This window comes from Mobula hypostoma, chromosome 8 (assembly GCF_963921235.1).
Source record: "Mobula hypostoma chromosome 8, sMobHyp1.1, whole genome shotgun sequence".
Classification (NCBI taxonomy): Eukaryota; Metazoa; Chordata; class Chondrichthyes; order Myliobatiformes; family Myliobatidae; genus Mobula; species Mobula hypostoma.
Window position 1 is genome coordinate 128,077,841 of NC_086104.1, and position 23,061 is coordinate 128,100,901.

General features: G+C 44.1%; 1 protein-coding gene across 1 annotated transcript in view; it reads right to left on the reverse strand.

Annotated features, from left to right (window-relative positions):
* Window positions 1-5,057: 5,057 nt before the first annotated feature.
* Window positions 5,058-23,061, reverse strand: part of LOC134350926 (actin filament-associated protein 1-like 2) — a 154,567-nt gene continuing 136,563 nt past the window's right edge. Inside the window, 2 exon segments of the mRNA XM_063056771.1 lie at window positions 5,058-6,174; window positions 7,936-8,046. Coding sequence (XP_062912841.1) covers window positions 6,148-6,174; window positions 7,936-8,046 — 138 coding nt within the window. The 3' untranslated portion in view covers window positions 5,058-6,147.

Genomic DNA, 23,061 nt, shown 5'->3' on the forward strand with positions numbered 1-23,061 from the left:
ACTTCCTATCATGAAACAATTACTAATTCCAAAGGGAGATGAAAATCCCCTCTCTTTCAAAAATGTAGGCAAGCTGGAAATTACGCTTTCAAGGCTGAGATCAATAATTTTGTTGGGTTTCAGGGGAGCTAGATAAATGGAGCCATGATATCTTAGGGTTTGAATAACTGTGTTCCTTATTATTTGATAATATGACATATTACCCATATTTACCAACATTATTTGCATTGATCTCATGGATAATAAGGCCCAGAATTTCCATAGCCTAGCTGCAAAACAGTATTGCACTGTGCCGTGGAGCAGGAATTCATAAGCACAGGAGATTCTGCAGATGCTGGAAATCAGAGTAATACATACGAAATGCAGGTCAAGCAGCATCTATGGAGAGGAGTAAAGAGTCGGCGTTTTGAGTATTAGCTGCCTCCTGAGGACAGCAGTTCTGAGCACAGTTCTTCCATTTGCTGTCTTACTTCCATCTGGAAGTTTTATTCCTGGTTTATCAGGAAGGCATTCATTTGGATTAGCTTCCTTTCTTTTGCAGTAAAATTTCTCCAAATAATACCAACAATTCTGCAACACCCAAAATCAATTTCAGTGTGATTTTCAACCTCACGGGTTTGAAAAAGGACAGTTCTTATATACATAAATAATATGACAAGCCCGCCTTTTTCCTGTCCCATTTCCCTTTAAGCCACTCTCTTCGGTGGTCCAACAATTAAACTAGATAATTTGTCCTTGGATCTGTCAGCTCCTGCAATGCCTCGTGTGCAGAAAGGGTGCAGAAGAGATTCACAAGGATGTTACTGGACCGTAGAACTTGTATTTTAAGGAGAGGTTAGGACTATTGTCCTTGAAGCATAGGAGGCTAGTGTGAGATATATGGGGTGAGGAGATTTAAGGTGGGATGGGGACCTGAGTGGCAAGTTTTTCCCATCGAGGGTAATGGGTATATGGAACAAGCCGCCAAAGAAAGCTGTAGATAGTTGCAAACACGAGGAAATCTGCAGATGCTGGAAATTCAGGCGACACACACAAAATACTGGTGGAACGCAGCAGGCCAGGCAGCATCTATAGGAAGAAGGACAGTTGACGTTTCGGGCCGAGACCCTTCGTCAGCACGGTCCTGGTGAAGGGTCTCGGCCCGAAATGTCGACTGTACTTCTTCCTATAGATGCTGCCTGGCCTGCTGAGTTCCACCAGCATTTTGTGTGTGTTGCCTGTAGATATTTGGACAGGTTCAGGGAGAGGAGATGTTTAGAGGGATATGGACCAAACAGAGGAATATGGGAGAAGCTCCGCTAAGTATCTTGGTTAGCATGGACTAGGTTGGCTTGTTACCGTGCTGTGTAGCTCTAAGGTGTGTGTTGGGGGTATCTTACACAGCATCACTTTCAGCCTTCGAGTCCTCAGGATCATTCCAATCTCCGTCACATCTTACTGCTACGTGAGGGGATTCACTCAGACTCTGTATTTAATTAGAGGAAAATTAGTCTACTTTTTCCTTAACCCAAGGGAGCAGGTGGTGGGGGTATAGGATTTGTTTACATCGTACAGTTCCCGAAGGTTCAGATATTTGTCCACAGTACTCATACCACATTCATACAACCTCAGATTAAACCAGCTACTTGAAGAGTTAAATGATTACTCTTCAATTCAAATGGTTCAAGGTGGTGCCAAGCTGTGATCTCCTTTGTGGTTGCAGCTCAGACACAACTTTTAATTTTTTTTTAGGTTTGTGGTTCATTGAGATGGTTTTGGGGACAGTGAGGGGAGCTAGGGGACTAAATTGTGGTGAATCTGTGGAATTCTTTGCCACAGGCAGCTATGGAGTCCAAGTCTTTATATATATTTAAGGCAGAGGCTGATAGATTCATGATTGTTCAAGTCATGAAGGGATATGGGGACAAGACAGGAGATGGAGGATGAGAGGATAATTGGTTCAGCCATGATGAAATGGTGGAGCAGACTTGATGGGCCAAATGGCATAATTCTGCTCTTATATCTTATGGTCTTATTAAGGTTTAGGGGCAAGGAGGTGGGGAATTAGAGGTCAAGCTGGAGACTAAGCCTCCATTCCATGTTCAAAGGCCCATGGACCAGCCAGGATGGTCAGAGTTCTGTCATTGCTAGGATCAGAGTTTGAGGCCTACTTTTCGGGGTTCTGTCATTGACAAGTCCAGCACTTGAGGCCTAGAGTTTGGGCCCTCATTCATCATCAACTGCAAGTCCTGGGTCGTTACCAAAGATTGAAGCCCAAAGGTCAATCGAAGATCCAGAGGTCAAGGCCCACATGGCAGGAGCCCAGGTCTGCAAATCTCTGTAATTCCACTGGAGAAGTCAGGCCCAGTGTCTGCAAATCCACAAGTGTGCTGGAGGTCAAAGAAGGTGCCCCATCCTGGGGTTAGAGGACTGTGTGTGTGCTTGGGAGGAAGAGAAGAACGTGGCTTGTTTTGCTGTAATTAATTTGGTATATTTTGTCACTTTTGTGTTCTGTGTAGTTCACAGATCTTCATGGGCATGATAGAGACGACACCAGAATGTGTGGTGGCACCTGCAAGCCTCAGCCAGCACATCTTTGTGTGTGTTGGTTGTTAACACAAATGACTCATTTCACTGTATGTTTTGATGTACATGTGATAAATAATTCTAAATCTAACTACCTCTCTAGATGCCTGCTGCTGGCAGTGCCTCACTTTTATCCTCACAGTCCCAATGGACCCCAACACAACAAATGCGATGCCAGTGTCTGCACCATCTCACCCATTTCCTTCTCATCTCTTCAGCATTATCTCACGCTCTGCTCATCACTGCATTATCCAATTCTTTCAGAATATGGCCAAGATTGCAGATGATACAAAGATAGGTGGAGGGCCCGGTAGTGTTGAGGAAGCAGGGAGTCTGCAGAAGGACTTGGACAGATTGGTAAAGTGGGCCAAGAAGTGGAAGATGGAATGCAGTGCGAGGAAGTGTATGGTCCTGCGCATGGTTTAACTGGAAAGATACTAGCATGGATAGAAGATTGGCTGACTGGTAGAGGGCAAAGAGTGAAAATAAAGTGGTCTTATTCTTGTTGGTGCTGGTGACGAGTGGTGTTCTGCAGGGGTTGGTATTGGGACCACTTCTTTTCATGTTATACAGCAACAATTTGCATGACGGAATTAATGGCCAAGTTTGCAGGTTACACAAAGATAGGTGGAGGGACACGTAGTGTTGAGAATGCAAAGAGCCTGCGGAAGGACTTGAACAGATTGGGAGAATGGTCAAAGAGATGGAAGATGGAATATCGTGTAGGGAAGTGTATGGTCATGCAATTTAGTAGAAGGAATAAGGGCATAAACTATTTTCTAAGCAGGGAGAAAATTCAAAAATCAGAAGTGTAGAGGGACTTGGGAGTCCTTATGAAAGATTCCTTAAAGGTTAACTTGCAGGTTGAGTAGGGTGGGGGGGGGTGCGGTAAGGAAGGCAAATGCAATGTTAGCACTCACTGAAAGAGCACTAGAATATAAGAGCCGGGGTGTGATGCTGAGGCACTATAAGGCATTGGTCAGATGGCAGTTGGAGTATTGTGAGCAGTTTTGGGCCTCGTATCTAAGAAAAAATGTTAGCCTTGGAAAGGGTCCAGAGGATGTTCATGAAAATAATTCAGGTCATGAAAGAGTTAACGTATGAGGAAAATTTGATAGTTCTGGGCCTGTACTCATTGGAGTTTAAAAAAATGAAGGAGGATCTCATTAAAACCTAGCTAATATTGAAGGGCCTCGATAGAATAGACATGGAGAGGATGTTTCCTATCGTGGTTGAGTCTAGGAGCAGAGAGCACAGCCTCTGAATATAGGGATGTTCATTTAGAACAGAGATGAGAAGGGATTTCTTTAGCCAGAAGGTGGTGAATCTGTGGAATTCATTGCCACAGATGGCTGTGGAGACCAAGTCATTGAGTATATTTAAAGCAGAGGTTGATAGTTCTTGGTTAGTCAGGGCATCAAAAGTAATGGGGGAGAAGGCAGGAGAATGGGGTTGAGAGGGATTTAAAAAAACAACCACGAAGGAATGGTGGAGCAGACTCAAAGGGCTGAATGGCCTAATTCTGCTCCTATGACTTATGGTCTTATCACAAGCTTTGAACTATGTCAGCTGATTTGCTTACAGCGAGCTCAATGTGTTCCCAATGATGGTTGAAGGATGAATGTTGGTCAGTACCGGGTTAGCACCCTGCTCTGAGATAGCAGCTTGAGATATTTGAGAAAGTAAGAAGTAGGAGCAGGAGTCGGCCATCTGGCCCATCGAGGCTGCTCCACCATTCAATAAGATCATGGCTGATCTGGCCATGGACTCATCTCCACCTACCTGTCTTTCCCCCACAACCCTTAATTCCTCTACAATGCCAAAATCTATCCAACTTTGGCTTAAATATTTGGCATTTAGCTGTGGGCAGTGCCCGGCAGGCTACATACTGCAGCATTACACCACCCTTTGATGATAGGTAGATGATCTTCCTTCAATATTTTTCTCTTCTCAGTGCTCTTGTCCCTTAGCAATGACCCTCTGACCATGTAATGATCTCTCATTACTGCCTCACCAACAATGCAACACTTCCTCATATACCCTCGTTCCAGCTCTTCCAGCAATGCAGTGCCTAGTACTGCCCACCTGGACACTACAGTAGTCCCTCAGTCGTGACCGCAACAGTGAGGTGCTCCCTCAGATAATGCAGCGGTTCCTTCGGTATCCTGACCCTAAGCAATGCAGTGCTTCCATCGTAAACCCCTCTGACAGTGCAGCACGACCCCAGTACTGCTTCTTGAACTGTGCAGCATTCCTTCAGTACTGACCACCCAACAGTGTGACATCCCTCTGGAAGGCCTCTCCAACCCGGCAGCTCTCTTGTACCCATTCTTCCCTGAAATACTGCCCCCTCCACAGAGACAGACCAAACACGCATCTTGGTGTTGTGGATGAAACTGTCCGCAAAAACGCGAATTTCCCGGACTCAACAATAGGCACAAATCATTTTAAGAAAGAAAACATTTACATTTTATAAACAAGTGAAATACAGAAATAACATTCCATAAAATATGGTGCTCAAAATCTGATACTTGATGTGATGCTGCGTGACACTTGCATGCTGTGTTATTTTGCTCCAGTGTGATTAATAAGTGCTTCAGAAAGTTTTTGATTCCTAGTTTAAACAAGTTATTTATCTCCATCTTCAATGCCTCACTCCGTGTAGCCATCAAAGCAGGGAGGCATTTCTTTTGGAATTTCTCTGCAATTGAGCTAACTTGCCCATGTCCAGACAATTCCTCACTACAGTTATAGTCAAGAATGTGTTTGTATCCCAAACCCAGAGATTTAACTGTAAACATCACTACTGCTGTAATCAAAAACCAGCAGCTTGACAGATACTTAAAGGAGAATTTCGGATTGCCAAACAGCAGATGTTGCCTATTTACCTGGCAAGTTATTATCAGATTTGATGACCAATTTCCTGTTTTGGGGAAACTTCTGTTGCTTATGTTATCCCAAACAAAGTTAGAATTGATCAACAACTTCTGCTGGCAAAGGACGTCCAAGGTAGAAAGGAGTATTACCTTTCCTCATTAAGGCTCCTCACTCTGTGCAGGTAATTTTGCAACTCGTTCCTAAAGAATAAGTGATTTATGCCCCACTTCACGTCCATCAAAAAAGACAACATATTGACCAGAGAATTAGCGAGTTCTGAGAATGCATTTGTGTTCTTGCTTTCAGGTGGAAAAGTAAGAGGTGAGGGATGAGGAATGCACCTGGTGGGGAGGGAGGGGTGCGAATTTCAAGGAGTTGATATAGCAAGTATTCACTCTATTCTCTCTCACTTTTAGCCAACATGAGATTAACAAGTTAAAAATACAACAGATGTTTTGTAACAAAAGGGGTTTCGAGGTTCCACCCTTAGTTCCTGCACGCTTGGCTCAGATCTCAGATTTTAACAGAAAACCAGGTGCAGTACAGGAATTGCCCTCCTTTGAGAACTGGAAGGTAGGAAGGAATCCTTTTTTACGCTTGTTCCACAAGATAATTCAAATATTTATAGTGCTGAGTCCTAGAAAGCAGGGCATCTTCACATGGAGGTTGTCCTTTGGTGAAGAAATAGATGTCTCTTTCATCTGATTAAATTGAAGACTTCATTTCCCATTCCTGTAAAATAAAACAGCCTCATCAGAGAGGGGAGTCGGGATGCCCTTGATCTACCCAAACGAGAGGAAATGTGAGTTGGATAATAAAGATAGGATAAGCTTAAATCCACAGGAATTATCTGAAGTATTCAGCAGTTACTAACTCTTGTACATTCTGAATTGTGAAAACCAGTTAAGGCACCACTGTTTATAATGTACGGTAGCAGCAAGAATGATCATAGAACATACAAGAGTACAGTACAGGAACAGGACCACAGTGTTTGAATCAACGTTGATGCCAGTCTAACAAATCCAATCTGCCTTCACATTGTCCTCCATTCCCTGCATGTTTGTACGTCTGTCTAAATGTTTCATAAACGTTTTGGTCATATCTGTTTCCACCACCTCCCCTGGCAGCGTGCTCTAGGTGTCTACCATCCTCTGTAACAAAGAATGTTGCCCTGCATATCTCCCTTAAACTTTAGAGCTCAGAACACGATGTGCTGGCCATTTAACCTACTCCAAGATCAATCTAACACTTCTCTCCGACATAACCCTCCAGTTTTCTTTCATCCATGAGCCTATCTAAGAATCTCTAAAACGTCACTACTGTATCAGCCTCTACCACCACCCTTGGCAGTACATTCCACGCACCCACTACTCTCTGCATAAAAAAAAACCTCTATAGTTCCTTCTAATCATCTTAAAAGTATGTCCGCTTGTATTAGCCATTGGTGCCCTGGGAAAAATGCACTGCCGTCCACTCGATCTATGTTTCTTATCACCTTATAACCCCTGTCATCACCTCTCATCTTCCTTTGGGCCGGGGAAAAGCCCTAGCTTGCTCAACCTATCCTCATAAGACATGTTTCTCCCTCTCACCTCAATCTTTCCCTCACTCACCTTAAACTATGCCCTCCAATCCTTTGCATTTTCACAATGGGCAAACCCCTCTGGTGCCTCCCACACTATCATATGTCGATGTATTTTACTAAAGGGACAGGAAAGGCCTCAGACTAGCGTCCCACCCAGATCTGTCCAACCTGACAACCTGTGCACTCTCGGTGTTGCACCCCTGATAGTTCTCTCCCAGTACTACCCCCAGTGACCCAGTGGTTCTTTCAGCACCACTCCACGTCAGCCCCCTGACAGACCGCAACCTCCAACAATGCCCCCTCTGCTAATGGCCTTCCCACAGTGCGGGTTCCCTCAAAGCTGCCCTCTGATAGTGCAGACTTTACTCGACAAACCCTCTGAAAATTCAGTGGTCTGGCAATATCGTCCTTGCAATATGTCAGGCACACTTGCTGCTGTGCTGGAGTGACAGCCCTCATCATATTCTTAAACCTCCGGGCTGAGACGACCCCATGGCCTTCTGAGCAAAATGCAAGGACGTTAGAGTGTTAAAGTTGAAAGATCAACTTTCAGAAACTGGAAGTGATGTGGGTCATGATCTCAGAAAAGCTACAATTCTTTTCTGTTTACTGACAAAATCTCAATGAGCAGAAAATGCTGAAAACATTCATGTGGGAGAAAGGAAACAATGTTTGAATCAGAGGTCCTTCAATGGAACTGGAAAAGCACTGACGAGGAGTAATTGAGTTTGTTCCTCTCTCCGCGTCTGTTGCATGAACTGTCAAGTGCTTCCAGTCTTTTCTGTTTCCAACATTGATTGATTTTTGCTGACTGTTTCCCTCCCGACAGAAGGCACCCCCTCCTGCCCTGCATCTCGTACTGTTACCTTTCAGCAGCTCCCCAAACTGATGAGCTCGCGAAGACGTACCTTTGTTTTCTGCAGCACTTTGCCTTTCTCAACGCCGAGGACGCTCGGTGTCCGCCTCAGACTGCTTTTGGCTGAGGCTGTGCGTCTCAGGATTGGACTCACAATTGCGACCTGAAAATTGAATCAGAACGAATCAATTCCTCCAACTTAAACCAGAAAGATTGACGCACGTGTTACCTATTATTTTGTAAGATGATCACATTCCAACAAATGTGACTCTGAATCTGGAAGAGAAAACTTAAAGGAAAAATAATGATGTTTAAAATACCGATAGGAGGAATTTATAGGAATATGGGACAAATGCAGTCAAATGGGCTGAACTGAGGTAGGCATCTTGGTAGAAACATAGAAACATAGAAAATAGGTGCAGGAGTAGGCCATTCGGCCCTTCGAGCCTGCACCGCCATTCAGTATGATCACGGCTAATCATCCAACTCAGAACCCTGTACCTGCCTTCTCTCCATACCCACTGATCCCTTTAGCCACAAGGGCCATATCTAACTCCCTCTTAAATATAGCCAATGAACTGGCCTCAACTGTTTCCTGTGGCAGAGATTTCCACAGATTCACCACTCTCTGTGTGAAGAAGTTTTTCCTCATCTCGGTCCTAAAAGGCTTCCCCTTTATCCTCAAACTGTGACCCCTCGTTCTGGACTTCCCCAACATCGGGAACAATCTTCTTGCAACTAGCCTGTCCAATCCCTTTAGGATTTTATACGTTTCAATCTGATCCCCCCTCAATCTTCTGAATTCCAATGAGTATAAGCCTAGTTCATCCAGTCTTTCATCATATGAAAGTCCTGCCACCCCAGGAATCAATCTGGTGAACCTTCTTTGTACTCCCTCTATGGCAAGGATGTCTTTCCTCAGATTAGGGGACCAAAACTGCACACAATACTCCAGGTGTGGTCTCACCAAGGCCCTGTACAACTGCAGTAGTACCTCCCTGCTCCTGTACTCGAATCCTCTTGCTATGAATGCCAGCATACCATTCGCCTTTTTCACCGCCTGCTGTACCTGCATGCCCACTTTCAATGACTGGTGTATAATGACACTCTGGTCTCGTTGCACCTCCCCTTTTCCTAATCGGCCACCATTCAGATAATACTCTGTTTTCCTGGTAGACATGGGCCAAATGGGCTGTTTCCATGCTATATTACTTTATAACTGACTATCTAGTACTAGGTGGACTGAAGGTCGGGTAATAAAAGGGTTCACAGAACAATAACTGTTACATTACAAGATGCTGGAGGAACCTAGTGGGACAGGCAGTATCGAGTGGAAATAGTGACAGAAGCTGGAAAGAATACCACCTCATATTTTATCTGGGTTGTCAACAACCCAACAACATCCAACTTCCACAAGGCCATAAGACACGAGCAGAATTAGGCCATTTGGCCCATCAAGTCTGTTCCACCATTCCATGACGGCTGATTTACTAACTCCCTCAATCCCATTTTCCTGCCTTCTCCCCATAACCTTTACACCCCAACTAACCAAGAACTTAGCAACCTCTGCATTTTGCCTGTCACAGTCCCAAGGAGACACCACATTGTGCGGAGGGAGAGAGTTAAAAACAAGCATGGACATTTGGAACGTTTTGCATGCCACAGTCCCAAGGAAAGACCAGATTGCATAGACGGAGAGAAAACTTAAAAGAAGCGAGCGGGGGAGGGGGGCATTGGGTATATTTTGCGCACCACGGTCCTGAGGAGACACTGGATTCTGTAGAAGGAGAAAGAGTTTAAAAGAAATGAGCAGGGGCAGTCAGCACATATTGCTGCCACAGACCCGAGGTTGGACCAAGTTGCGCTGAGGGAGAGAGAAGTCAAAAGAAGCAAACAGGGGCAGTCAACGCATTTCGTGTGCCACAGTTCTTGAGGACATTGGATTGCGCATAATTAGGCACTTGGTAAGGACCAATAAAATAAAGTCAGATTTAAGCGGAGTGGCCACTGTGTGAGTGGGGAGTTGAGGCTTCAGCTCATCCAAGACAGGCGCAAGCCATAGTTAGATTTTTTCATTATTTATTTATCCTTTCTTTCTTATTGCACAGCGGGGATACCAGGCAGGATAGTAGAATGCTCCTCTTGCGGGCTGAGGGAAGGCAGAGAGACCTCCAGCGTCCCTGCAGACTGCCCTGCAGGAAATGCATCCACCTGCAGCTTCTAACAGATAGTATTATGGAGGCGGAGCTGGAATTGGATGAATTCTGGATCATTCAGAAGGCTGATGGGTTGATGGACAGGACATACAGGGAGGTAGTTACACCCCAGTTACAGGACACAGGTAACTGGGTGACCGTCAGGATAGGGAAAGGGGATAGGCAGTCAGTGCAGGGTATCCCTGTGGCCATTCCCCTCAACAACAGGAGAGCTTTGGATACTGTTGGGGAGTGGGGTTGGGGAACGACCTAGCAGAAGACAGCAACAGCAGGCAGGTCTTTGGCACTCTTTGACCTCCAGGTGGCGCTGGTGAATCTCAGTGACTCTGGTTGGTGGCCAATGAAACAAAGAAAACAACTAAATACTTTGTTAATCACTCTTTTTTCTGATAAGTGATCATCACAAGCAATAGGCTGTAGCTTCCCTTTGGACCTGGAGGCAACTCAATGTGGTAGGACCGAAGTGAGGTGAGGCAGTGGGCGCATTGTCAAGGGTGAGGAAGATCTGAGATCTGATCGATTTAAGTGCCGGGCTGAATCGGAAATGTCAGGTTTAGGCCGAACCAAGGCGGTGTGGTCCGGTCCCCAGAGCGAATCAAAGCGACTGAACCCAATGTTTAAACAACAATATAGGCGCCGGACCAGAATGAAAAGATCAGGTGTCAGGGCCCGAGGTGAGGGACAGGCTGGTTCAGCTCTCTGCTCTGCTCTGCACTGAACTAAGGGTTTTGTGGACTACAGTTCAGAATGCTACTTGCTTGCATTTATTGTTTGCATGATTTGTTTTTTTTTCTCTGCACGTTGGGTGTTTGACGGTCTTTTTTTTAATGGGTTCTTTTATGGTTTGTTTGTGACTGTCAGGAGACAAATCTCAAGGTTGTATCATTTATCCTACTTTGATAATAAATGTTTGAACTTTGAACTTTGACTTGAGAAGGGAAGTTGGGAGAAGAGGCGGGCTATAGTCACAGAGGACTCATTGATTAGGGGAACAGAAAAGAGGTTCTGTGGATGAGAACGAGATTTGCGGATGGTTTGTTGCCTTCTGGGTGCCAGGGTCAGGGACATCTCGGATCGAGTCCACAGCATTCTTAAGTGGGAGGGTGAGAAGCCAGAGGTCATGGTCCATGTTGGTACTGATGATATGGGAAGGAAAGTTAATGAGGTTCTTCAAAGTGAGTTCATGGAGTTAGGTGCTGAGTTAAAAGGCCAGGACCTCTAGGGTTGTGATCTCAGGATTGCTACCCATGCCACATGCTAGTGAGGCCAGAAATAGGAATATCATAACAGTTTAACACATGGCTAAGGATCTGGTGCAGGAGGGGTGGGGGGGCATCAGATTTTTGGATCACTGGGCTCTCTTCCAAGGAAGATGGGACCTGTACAGATAGGACCATTTGCCCCTGAACTGGAGGGGGACTAATATCCTAGCGGGAAGGTTTGCTCGTGCTGCATGGGAGTGGGAGATGGTGGGTGGGTGGGGGGGGGGGAGGTAGTTGGGTTTAAACTGGAATTGCAGGGGGATGGGAACCAGAGTGCCAGAACAGATAGTGGCGTGGTTGTGCTGAAAGATGTTGTTAAACCTACATACGAAGTCAGGAATCAAAAAATGTAGCATGGAGGAATGAACATACATAATAGGTATTTTACTGCAAGGGGTATTGTAAGAAAGGTGGATGAGCTCAGGGCATGGATCTGAATGACATTGTAGCCATTAGTGAGACAATTGCAGGAGGGGCAGGACTGGCAGCTCAATGTTCCAGGATTCCGTTGTTTTAGACGTGATAAAACCGGAGGGGTGCAAACTAGTCAGGGAAAATGTCATGGCTCAGTCAAGACAGATTGGAGAGCTCATCGAGTGAGCCTTTATGTGTAGAACTGAGGCATAAGAAAGGTATGACCATGTTAACGAGATTATATAATAGACTACCCAACAGTCCACGGGATTTAGAGGATCAAGTTTGTAGAGAGATTGCAGACTGTTGCAAGAAACATAAAGTTGTGATAGTAGGTGATTTTAATTACCACATACTGACTGGGACTCTCATACTGTAAAAGGGCTGGATGGGAAAGAGTTTGTGAAGTGTGTTCAGGACAGTTTCCTTAATCGCTACAGAGAAGTCCAAACTAGAGAGAGTGCGATACAAAATCTTCTATTAGGGATTGAGACAGGACAAGTGACAGAACTTTGTGTAGGGGAATACTTTGTATTTATTGACATAATGCCAACAATTTCAAGGTAATTATGGAAGAAGATAGGTCTGGTCCTCCGGTTGAGATTCTAAATTGGAGAAAGGCCAATTTTGATGGCATCATTAAGGATCTAACAAGTGTGGATTGGGTCAGGTTGTTTTCTGGCAAAGGTGTACTTGGTAAGTGGGAGGCCTTCAAAAGTGAAGTTTTGAGAGTACAGAGTTTGTACGTTCCTGTCAGAATAAAAGGCAAGGAAAACAGGTTGAGGGAACCTTAGTTTTTGAGAGATATTGAGTCCCTGGTTACAAAAAAGGAGGTGCAAAGCAGATAGGAACAAATGAGGTACTTGAGGAGTATGAGAAAATACAAGAGGGCTGAAATAAGACATGACATAGCAGACAAGGTGAAGAAAAACCCTAAGGGCTTCTTCAGATATATGAAGAGCAAAAGGATAGCAAGGGACAAAATTGGTCTCCTGGAAGATTAGAGTGGTAATCTATGTGTGGAGCCAAAGGGATGCCGGAGATCTTAAGTGGGTTCTTTCGCATCTGTAGTTACTTGGGAGACAGACACGGAGTCCATAGATGTGAGGCACTGCAGTGCAATGGAATGGACCCCGTACAGGTTACAGAGGAGGAGGTGTGTGCTATCCTGAGGCAAATTAGGGTGGATAAATCGGGCCAGACAAGGTGTTCCCTCAGACATTGCAGGGGCCCTGGCAGGAATCATAATCATCCTTATCCACAGGTGAGGTGCTGGAATATTAGAGGATAGTTTATGTTCTTCCATTATTTAAGAAAGGCTCTAATAATAATCCAGGAAATTATAGGCCAGTGAGCCTGACATCAGTAGTGGGAAAGTTATTGGAAGGTGCTCTAATGGACTAGACATACAAGTATTTGGATAGACAGGGACTGATTAAGGATAGTCAGCCTGGCTTTGTGCGTGGTAAGTCATGTCTAACCAATCTTGTACAGTTTTTCAAGGAAGTTACCAGGAAAGTTGATGAAGGCATAGTAGAGGAATTAAGGGTTATGAGGAAAAAGCAGGTAGGTGGAGGTGAGATCAGCCATGATCTGATTGAATGGCGGAACAGGTTCGACAGGCCAGATGGCCGACTCCTACTCTGATTTCTTATGTTCTTAAATTGTATAAGACATTGTGAGGCCTAATTTGGAGTATTGTGTGAAGTTTTAGTCACCCACCTACAGGAAAGATACGAATAAAATTGAAAGAGTGCAGAGAAAATTTACAAGGATGTTGCCGGGACTTGAAGACCTGAGTTATAAGGAAAGGTTGAATAGATTCGGACTTTATTCCCTAGAGTGTAGAAGATTGAGAGGAGATTTAATAGAGATATACAAAATTATGAGGGGTATAGATAGGGTAAATGCAAACAGGGTTTTTTTTGCACTGAGGTTGGGTGAGACTACAGTTAGAGGTCATGGGCCAAGGTGAGGTGAAAGGTGAAATGTTTAAGGGCAACATGAGGGGGAACTCCTTCACCCAGAGGGTGCTGAGAGTCTGGAACGAGCTGCCAGCACAAGTGTTGGATGCAGGTTTGATTTCATCATTTAAGAGAAATTTGGATAGGTACTTGGGCGGAGGAACCAGAAGGGTTGTGGTCCATGTGCAGGTGCAAATTAATGGCTCGGCATGGATCAGATGGGCTGAAGGGCCCTTGAGATTTACGCTACAAAACTTAACAGACAAGCATTTTGGCGTACATCAGAAGTGAATGGCAAATGAGTTACAACAGAACTGGACACTGGCTCGGCCATTTCAGTCATTCCACAAAATACATTTGAATGGCATTTTAAACATACTAAACTGAAGCCTGCAGACATACAAACTAAGAACTTGTACTGGAGAAGAGATAACTCCTATGGGAATGATAGCTATGACAGTGAAATACAACAAGCCACATTGGGTTTGTATGTGGTAAAATCAGTAGGAGCAGCATTGTGGGGATGTGAGTAGCTGAGACAACTCCTGCTTGATTGGCGATCCATCCACCATTTGCATGCCACATCCCCTGTAATGAAGCCATACGAAAGCAAATTAAGAAAGGTACTGGATGATGCCACAACTGTTTCCATACCCAACACCATGAACTGTTCCCCAACAGAGGACAAACAGGTGCTGATACCAACCTTTGTGACTCTGGTTAGAAAGAATATTGGACCAAAAAAGAACCATAATGCACAGAGGAAGTTTGAATGTGATGAAAGCAGTGGAGTACAAATCGATAGTAAATATTAAAAATTTAAATTATAAATCATAAATAGAAAATAGAAAATGGAAAGTAAGGTAGTGCAAAAAAAATCAAGAGGCAGGTCCGGATATTTGGAGGGTACGGCCCAGATCGGGTCAACAGCTTTTTGTAGGCAACATATCGGAGAGTGCTTCTGATATGTTAAATGTGGAATGTGGCTTGGCTTTAAGCTGGAAGAGAGTTCGAGGAGCTTCAGGAAAGTTGCAAGCATTCAGATTTTGGGTCTAAGGAACCAGAATCTACTCTGTGTGCATTAAGGTTATTGCATGAACTTTGAGTTGGAGACTAAAAGCTGCTGATAAAAGTAGATGCAAAGACCAAAGCCCAGCTGGATGAATGGAGGGCCAAAAGAAAAGGAGTCCGTGGAGATATAAAAACAGAGGATTCATCAGAGATAATGTTGTGGATAGGAAAACTGAGAGGAGAGATCAGATCGTAAAGGATTAATAACAGAATACCCCAGTGAACTAAATGTACCTTCCCATGAACAAGACGCTAGAGGAAGAAAAAGGAAGAAGAAGAAATGTGGCTTCCTGCAAACTCCTGCCACCAACATTGAGGAGGCCCCAGACCCTGAGATTGTTTTCACAGCCACAAGTCTCACTGGCCAAGCAGAGTGACCCCCCCCCCACCCTTGTCAGGAAAAGACGTTATCCCACAAGAGTAGGAAATCCTCCACAGTGATTAAATCTTTAGGCCTGAATGGGACAATTTAAATTTTACTATGCTGTGGATGTCTGTATGTAATAGTTGTATTATATGGTTCAGATGCATTCTCTGTTGAGTTGGAGTTTATAGCAAATCAGGGAAGAGTGTTGTATGGGCAGAGGAGTACATTCAGCCAGAGACTCATTCCACCGAGATGCAGCACAGAGCGTCATAGCAAGTCATTCCTGCCTATACAACTCCTTCCTTGGAGGGCCAGACACCCTGAGCCAATAGGCTGGTCCTGGAGTTATTTCATAATTTACTGGCATAATTTACATATTACTATTTAACTATTTATGGTTCTATTACTATTTATTATTTATGGTGCAACTGTAACGAAAACCAGTTTCCCCCGGGATCAATAAAGTATGACTATGATTATTTAATATATACATTGTCTGATTAAGCATTCTTGTTCCTTTAAATATTTAATTACAAGTTATACGGGTTCTTCCGCTCTACCATGCAATTCCTAAATGGACATTGAACCCTTGAACACTACCTCACTTTTAAAATATATATTATTTCTGTTTTTTGCATGATTTTTAATCTATTCAATATATGCAATTGATTTATTTATCTATATACTACTAAAACTCTCATGCTCTGTCTGTCTGTTTGTTTGTGACCTTCAATTAGCGCAAATGCTGCATTACAGCGGCACTTTTTTCGGCTAAATCGAATTAAGATGCGCTAACTTACAGATTGCAGGCAAAGTTCAGGGTTATATATTCATATAAAATTGCTCATTCGCCAAAAATCAGCAAGCTGCCTTTCACCCAAGACCTGATCGGCCATCACGGTAATCGGGATGCCACAGCCCGACGCATGCTCACGGCCAGCCTCAGCCGCACATCACGATGCTCACAGCAGCCACACCAACCGCAGCAAAAGGGCAGGGCTATCACGTCCATTTAGGAGAGCACCAACCACATCATCAAGAAACAACAGCAGCTTGGAGGCATTGGTGTTACTACTTCCTATCTTCTATAAAACATTAGGGTAAAAATATATGGATAGCCTAATTATGTCGCGTGGAAAGAGAAGGGGGGCATTATGGTCAGGAGATGACGCCAAACGTCGTTGGGAAGCGGCAAGGAGAGGGAGAGAACAAGAATCCGATCAGGCCAGGGCCGCACGACTCCAGGATCAGGGGGAAAAATCAAATGGTAGAAGAGGTGAACAGACGAAGGATGAAAGGGCTGCGCGTCTCCAGAATGACAAAAACAGGCAGAGAAGGAGGAGCGAGGAAGAGACAGAGGCGAAAAGGAAAGATCAACTCGAGAATATGCGGCACGAAGTAACTATTGCGAGATGTAACTATTATGAGATGTGGTCATAAAAAGTGTCCTTCGTTAAACAAGGAGGAGCAATATTTGTCTTACTACGCGCCTTTCTTCTTTAATACACTGAGTTCTTCTTCTTTAATTTCCAAAGCACATCACATCACACTGCACCACCTTTCTCTCAAAAGGTGCCCCAACAGGTCACCTGGTTGTCTAGTTATCATTATTTTTCTTCTTCTGTATTATGTATTGCATTGAACTGCTGATGCTAAGTTAACAAATTTCACAACACATGCCGGTGATAATAAACCTGATTCTGATTCCGATGTGTTAATTGCATTTGTCATGACACTACAAAGTGATACATGCGTGCCTCGCTAAAAGTAATGTCAACATTACACCTGCATGTTGGACTTTCTTGTCTTCCTTTAAGGTAGTTTAATGTTTCAAAGTTACAGAACTTAACTCTCTTGTATTAGCCGTTTCCACCCCAAGAAAAAGGCCCTGGCTGTGCTCTCCATCAATGCCTCTTATCATCTTGTACACCTCTTGTCAAGTCACCTCTCCCATCCTCCTTCACTCCGAAGACAAAAGCCCCAGCTTGTTCAATCTTTCCTTTGTGTTTTTGTACCAAAAATGAGCGGATGACAATTGTATTTCCTCCACTCATTTCTTAAATGTTGGCTTTTGCCTATCCACCATCACTTTTCCATAAAGTTCCTTGCATTATCTTATCAGCTGACTCCTAATATTTTCAGTTTCCTTCATTAAGATTTACTATCTTGGCTTTAGATTGAATAACTTCACTTTCCATCTTCTTTTGAGAATCAGTCATAAAATCTCATTCGGCCCATCTCTTCCACACTGACTACTAGCACCCTTCTGTATTAAACTCTTTTCCCAGCATTTGACCCATGCTTAGGTAGTTAAAGTACTTATTTAGGCATATTTTAAAAGCTTTGAGTGACCCAGCTTCCACCACTCTTTCTGGCACAGTTTGTTCCAGTACAACCTCGGAGTACAAGTTCAAACACCCTTGAAGGTGACAATTAGATAATGTGGTTGGGAAACCATCCGGGATACTGAGTTTCATTTGTTGGAAGATCAAACACAGATGTCAGAGAGGTTAGGATTCCATTTCACTAAACCTTAGTTAGATGTCGATGGAGTATTGCCTGTATTTCTGCTCACCCTGCTGCAGAAAGGATAGAATAGCAACTGTGAGCTGTGGCACTTTTAAAGTTCAGATGTAAGGGAAAGATCATAGTTTATGGCAAGACCCTTAACAGACCTAGTTAATGGATTTTCAGACCCAAGTCTGTATCTCCTTCAAAGTGGCCATGCAAGTGACATATATGCCTTCTTTAGCAGGGGCACTGAGCAAAACAGTAAGGAACCCAGCTGTAACTATATAAAACTTTGGTCGGGCTGCTCTTGGAGTATTGTGTGCACTTTTGGTTGCCCCATTAGAGGAAGGATGTGGAGGCTGTGGAGAGGGTACATAAAAGGTTCACCAGGATACTACATGGGTTAGCGGGCACGTATTACAAGAAGAGACTAGTCAAACCAAGCTTGTGCTCTCTGGAATATTGGCGGCTGCGGGGAGACCTGATAGATGTTCATAAAATTTGAGCGGTAGGTCAGCCAGTCAGAATCTTTATCCCAGGATATAAATCTCAACTACAAGAGGACATGCGTTTAAGGTGAGAGGCAGAATATTTAAAGGAGATGTGCAAAGCACGATCTTTTCTCAAGCAGGGAGTGGTGGGTGCCTGGAACGGGCTGCTGGGGGGGAGTGGTGGAAGCAGATGCAATAGAGGGAGATAGATCACATGCAAGCAGTAGGGATTTAGTTTAATTTGGCATTGTCTTCAGTGTAGAAATCGTGGGCAAAGGGGCTATTCCCGTATGTACACTTGAATGTTCTATCCCATCCAGCCTGGGGATTTATCCATGTTTATAAACACTGTAGCATCGACTTCCTCCTTCTAATTCATGGAGACCTGCACTAGATTTTCACCTTCCCCTTCACTGAATCCCCTACCTCTCGTCTAATTCCTTGGTGAATGCCGATGGGCGGGGGTTGTAATTCCTTTCGTCCTCACCAGAAGCTTCTGGATCCACACATAAATTGTCGATAATGGGTCCTACTCTTTTCCTGGTCGTTGCTTTGTCTTTTACACCCCTGTAGAACACCTTTCAGTTTACCTTGATGCTGTTTGCCAATGATTTTAGTGATCCATCTGTTTGAAGCCTGTAACCACAGGGGTCAGCGCTGGGTCCCCTGCTGTCTGTGAAATGAATGTACGGTAGGTGGCAAGTTTTGTTAGTTTGCAGTGCAGTAGACAATGAGAAAGTTTGTCTAAACTACAACGACAATCAACTGGGAAAGGGTAAAGGAATTTAACTCAGTCAAACGCACAGTGATGTGCTTTGGGAGAACAAACCAAAACAGGAAATGGGCAGTGAATGACAGTGTTGCAAAGGGTACAAGTACATAGTTCCCTGAAAGCGACGACACAGGTAGACAGGGTGGTGAAAAAGGCACACAGCACGTTTCCCTTCATCAATCAGAAAGGAGTTTGTCTGTTCTCTCAGTGACAGTGCAGGTTTCCACCAGGTGTTTCCAGTTTCCTCCCACGGGTTAGTATGATCACATGGGTACGTTTATATGGTGCAGGCTGGAAGAGCATCTTATCAAGCTACTTCTCTAGGTGAAGAAAATAAAATGCTGGAGGAACTCAGCAAGACCAGCAGCATCTATGGAGAGGAGTAAACAGCTGATGTTTCATCTCAGCCAGAAAGGAAGGGATGAACTGAAGTGTAGCAGAGGCAAAATCGAAAAGGGTGATGAATACCAGACTGAAGGTGTTATGTTTGAACGCACGCAGTATACAGAATAAGGGAGGTGATTTTGTAGCGCAGTTAGAGATTGGCGGGTATGATATAGTGGCTGAAAGACCACAGTTGGGAGCTTAACATCCATTGTATCAAAATGACAGGCAGGTAGGCAAATGGGGTGCGGTGGCTCTGTTGGTAAAAGATGAAATCAAATCCTTAGAAAGAGAATTGGAAGATTTAGAATCCTTATAGGTAGAGTTAAGAAACTGCAAGGGTGAAAAGATCCTGCTGGGTGTTAAATACTAACAGTAGCCAGGATGTGGAATATAAATTACAACGGGAGATAGAAAAGGCATGTAAAATGGCAATGTTATGATGGTCATGGGGGATTGGGAAAATCAGGTTGAAGCTGGATCCCAAGAGAGAGAATTTGCAGAATGCCTGTGAGATGGTCTTTCAGAGCAGCATGTGGTTGAGCCCACTAGGGGTCATATTCTGGATTGGGTGTTGTGTAATGAATCAGTTTTGATTAGGGAGCTTAAGGGAAAGGAACCCTTAGGACACAGTAATCATAATATGATAGACAAGAGAAAATGTGCAGATGCTGGAAATCCAAGCACCACACACAAAATACCACAGGAACTCAGCAGGCCAGGCAGCATCTATGGAAAAGAGTACAGTCGACGTTTTGGGCTGAGACCCTTCGGCAGGACTGGAAAAGAAAAGACAAGGAGTCAGAGCTAGAAGGTGGGGAAAGAGGAAGAAGAAGAAGAATCGGTATTGGGACTGCTTTTTTTTACATTATACGTCAATGATTTTGGATAAAGGAATTGATGGCCTTGTAGCCAAGTTTGTAGACGATACGAAGAGAGGTGAAGGTTGAAGAAGCAGAGTATGGAGGAGGTCTTAGATACATTGGGAGAATGGGCAAAGAATTGGCAGATAGCATATAGCGTACATTTACACTAAAGTGTTCACCTGTAAGTGTACAGCTACACTTAGAGGGAAGTGTATGGTCATGAACTTTGGCAGAAGGAATAAAGGTGTAGACTTTTTTCTAAATGGGGAGAAAATTCAAAATTCAGATGTGCAAAGGGACTTGGGAGTAAAAGGGTTAACATATGAGGAGTGTTTGATGGCTTGTACTTGCTGTAGTTTAGAAGAATGAGGGGGTAATCTCATTGAAGCCTATCATATATTGAAGGACCTAGGTAGAGTGGATGTGGAGAGGATGCTTCCTGTGGTGGGTGAGTCTAGAGCCAGAGGGCACAGCCGGCGACTGGGTGTCATCCCTTTAGAACAGAAATGAGGAGGAATTTCTGTAACCAGAGGGTGGTGAATCTATATAATTCATTGCCTTGGACAGTAGTGGAGGCCAAGTCACTGTGTATATTAAAAGTGGATGTTGATAGGTTCTTGATTAGTCAGAATGTCAAAGGTTCTGGAGAGGAGGCAGGAGAATGGGGTTGAGAGGGATAATGTATCAGCAAAGATGGAATGGCAAGCAGACTCGATGGGCCAAATTCTGCTCCTATGTCTTTTGGGCCAGAAGCTCTTATTCTGGCTTCTACTCCTTTCCTCCCCAGTCCTGAAGAGGGGCCTTGACCCAAACCTTCCAACAAGAATCAGGACATCATGTTACAGTTATACAAGACCTTGGTGAGACTGCACCTGCAATATTGTGTGCACTCTGGTCACCCTGCTAAAGGAAGGATGTAATTGAAGGCTGATTTATACTTGTGTGTACGGGCTATGCCGTAGGCCTGATTTATACTTTTACGTAGCCCTACGCCATAGCGAGCATGCATAGTTGTGTCTGCATCACTCTGCAATTCACCGCCAAAACGCTAGTTGGCGGTGGGGTTTCTATGCCACTGTGTTGAGTTTCCTCGTGAGAGACATGGACGAGGAAATGCATTTCAAATATTTTCAGATGTCGGCAGGTAGATTTGATGATTTGGTTCATCGTCTCCAACCATTTATTTCGCATCAGTGTACAGACATGACGGAGAAAAGCAACGGGAAATGCGATGCTACCAAGCTGACCAATCACAGTTGTTGCGGTCTGCGTCACCGCGATGCGTGAGTTTCATTTTTGGGGAGGTGCACATCACCCTACGGCATACATTTGACGCAGTAGTATAAATTGGGCTTAAGCTAGATAGACAGCAAGAAAGATTCAGAAGGACATTACCAGGATTGGAGGGCTTGAATTGTAAGGAGATACTGGATAGGATGGGACTGTTTTACCTGAAGTGAGGGAGGCTGACATTATAAATATTTATAAAATCACAAAAAGGTGGGTGGCTGATCACAGACTTCCCTACGCTGGGGAGTAAAGACTAAACCTAGAGAGAGTTGGTTTAAGATGAGTAAGGAAACGTTTAAAGGAGACCTGAGAGGCAGGTTTTTCACACAGAGGTTGGTGAGAATGTGGAACGAGCTGCCAGAGGAAGTGGTAGAGGTGGATACAATAAAAATGTTTAAATGACATTTGAACATTTATGAATCAAATGGATTTGCCCAGGAAGGCACCACTGTGGCATGGACATCCAGCAGGAGGAGGGTTCCACTGTATTAAACTCCCTCACCATATGACTTCTCCTTTTGACTAAGACAGTGAGGTATAGAAAGAAAGTTACCCTATTACTTCTCACTCTAGCCACTGAAACCCCACAGTCATCACGACCTGCACTTTGACCTCAGTAACAGCACTCTGACCTCAAGACAACCTCTCTCTAAATACGATTCGCCAAAGTGCCCTGCACAATGACGTATTAGTAGCTAATCTATTCTACCTGCACGCTATCCAATCTAGGATGGCCAGATGTTGAAAAAGCACTGCAGATGCTGGAAATCTGAAAACAGAAATGACGGAAAACACTCAATATGTTGGACAGCATCTGTGGGGACAGAATCAGAGCTAACGTTTCGAGCCACGGATGGTCTGATAAATGGTCCCTGACAGGAGCCAAGATGAGGTCTTGTCATTTGGTCCAACACTCCAAAAGCGGTTGTAAGCAGCTGGGCTAAGCTATCTGTGACCGTAATCAGCATCCCAGACGACGAAGCTCAGAATAAAAGACATTTGCCTCAGCCAGCTCTTCCTCATGATCTTTTCATGTGGCACATATCCATGAGCATCAGAATGTTACCATAAATGAACATTTAATAAACAATGGAATCCTAAATTAAAGGCCTGTTGTCAGCTCCCATCAATGTTTCCTGCTCCTTGAAGTTTTTCAGCTCCAAACAATGTCGCTCCATCTCCCAATTTTCCGAGTCTTTAGCTCTCCCAATATTGCGCAGATTTCCTCCTTGACTATCAACATCTTCCCATCTCTTTTCCTTGTTGCCTGAATTTTCCTGGATATTAAGATCCCAGCTTTGGTCACCCTTCGCAGTGCATTCAAAGTTCAAAGTAAATCTATTATCAATGTACATATATGTCTCCATATACAACCCTGGGATTCATTTTCTTGTGGGCATTCATGGTAATACAAAGGAACTAAATAATAATCATCATATCACAAATAAACAATAAATATGGAGAATATGAGATGAGGAGCCCTTGAAAGTGATGCGGCAGGTTGTGGGAACTGTTCGGTGTTGGGACGAGTGAAGCTGAGTGAAGTTATCATCCCCCTCTATTCAAGAGC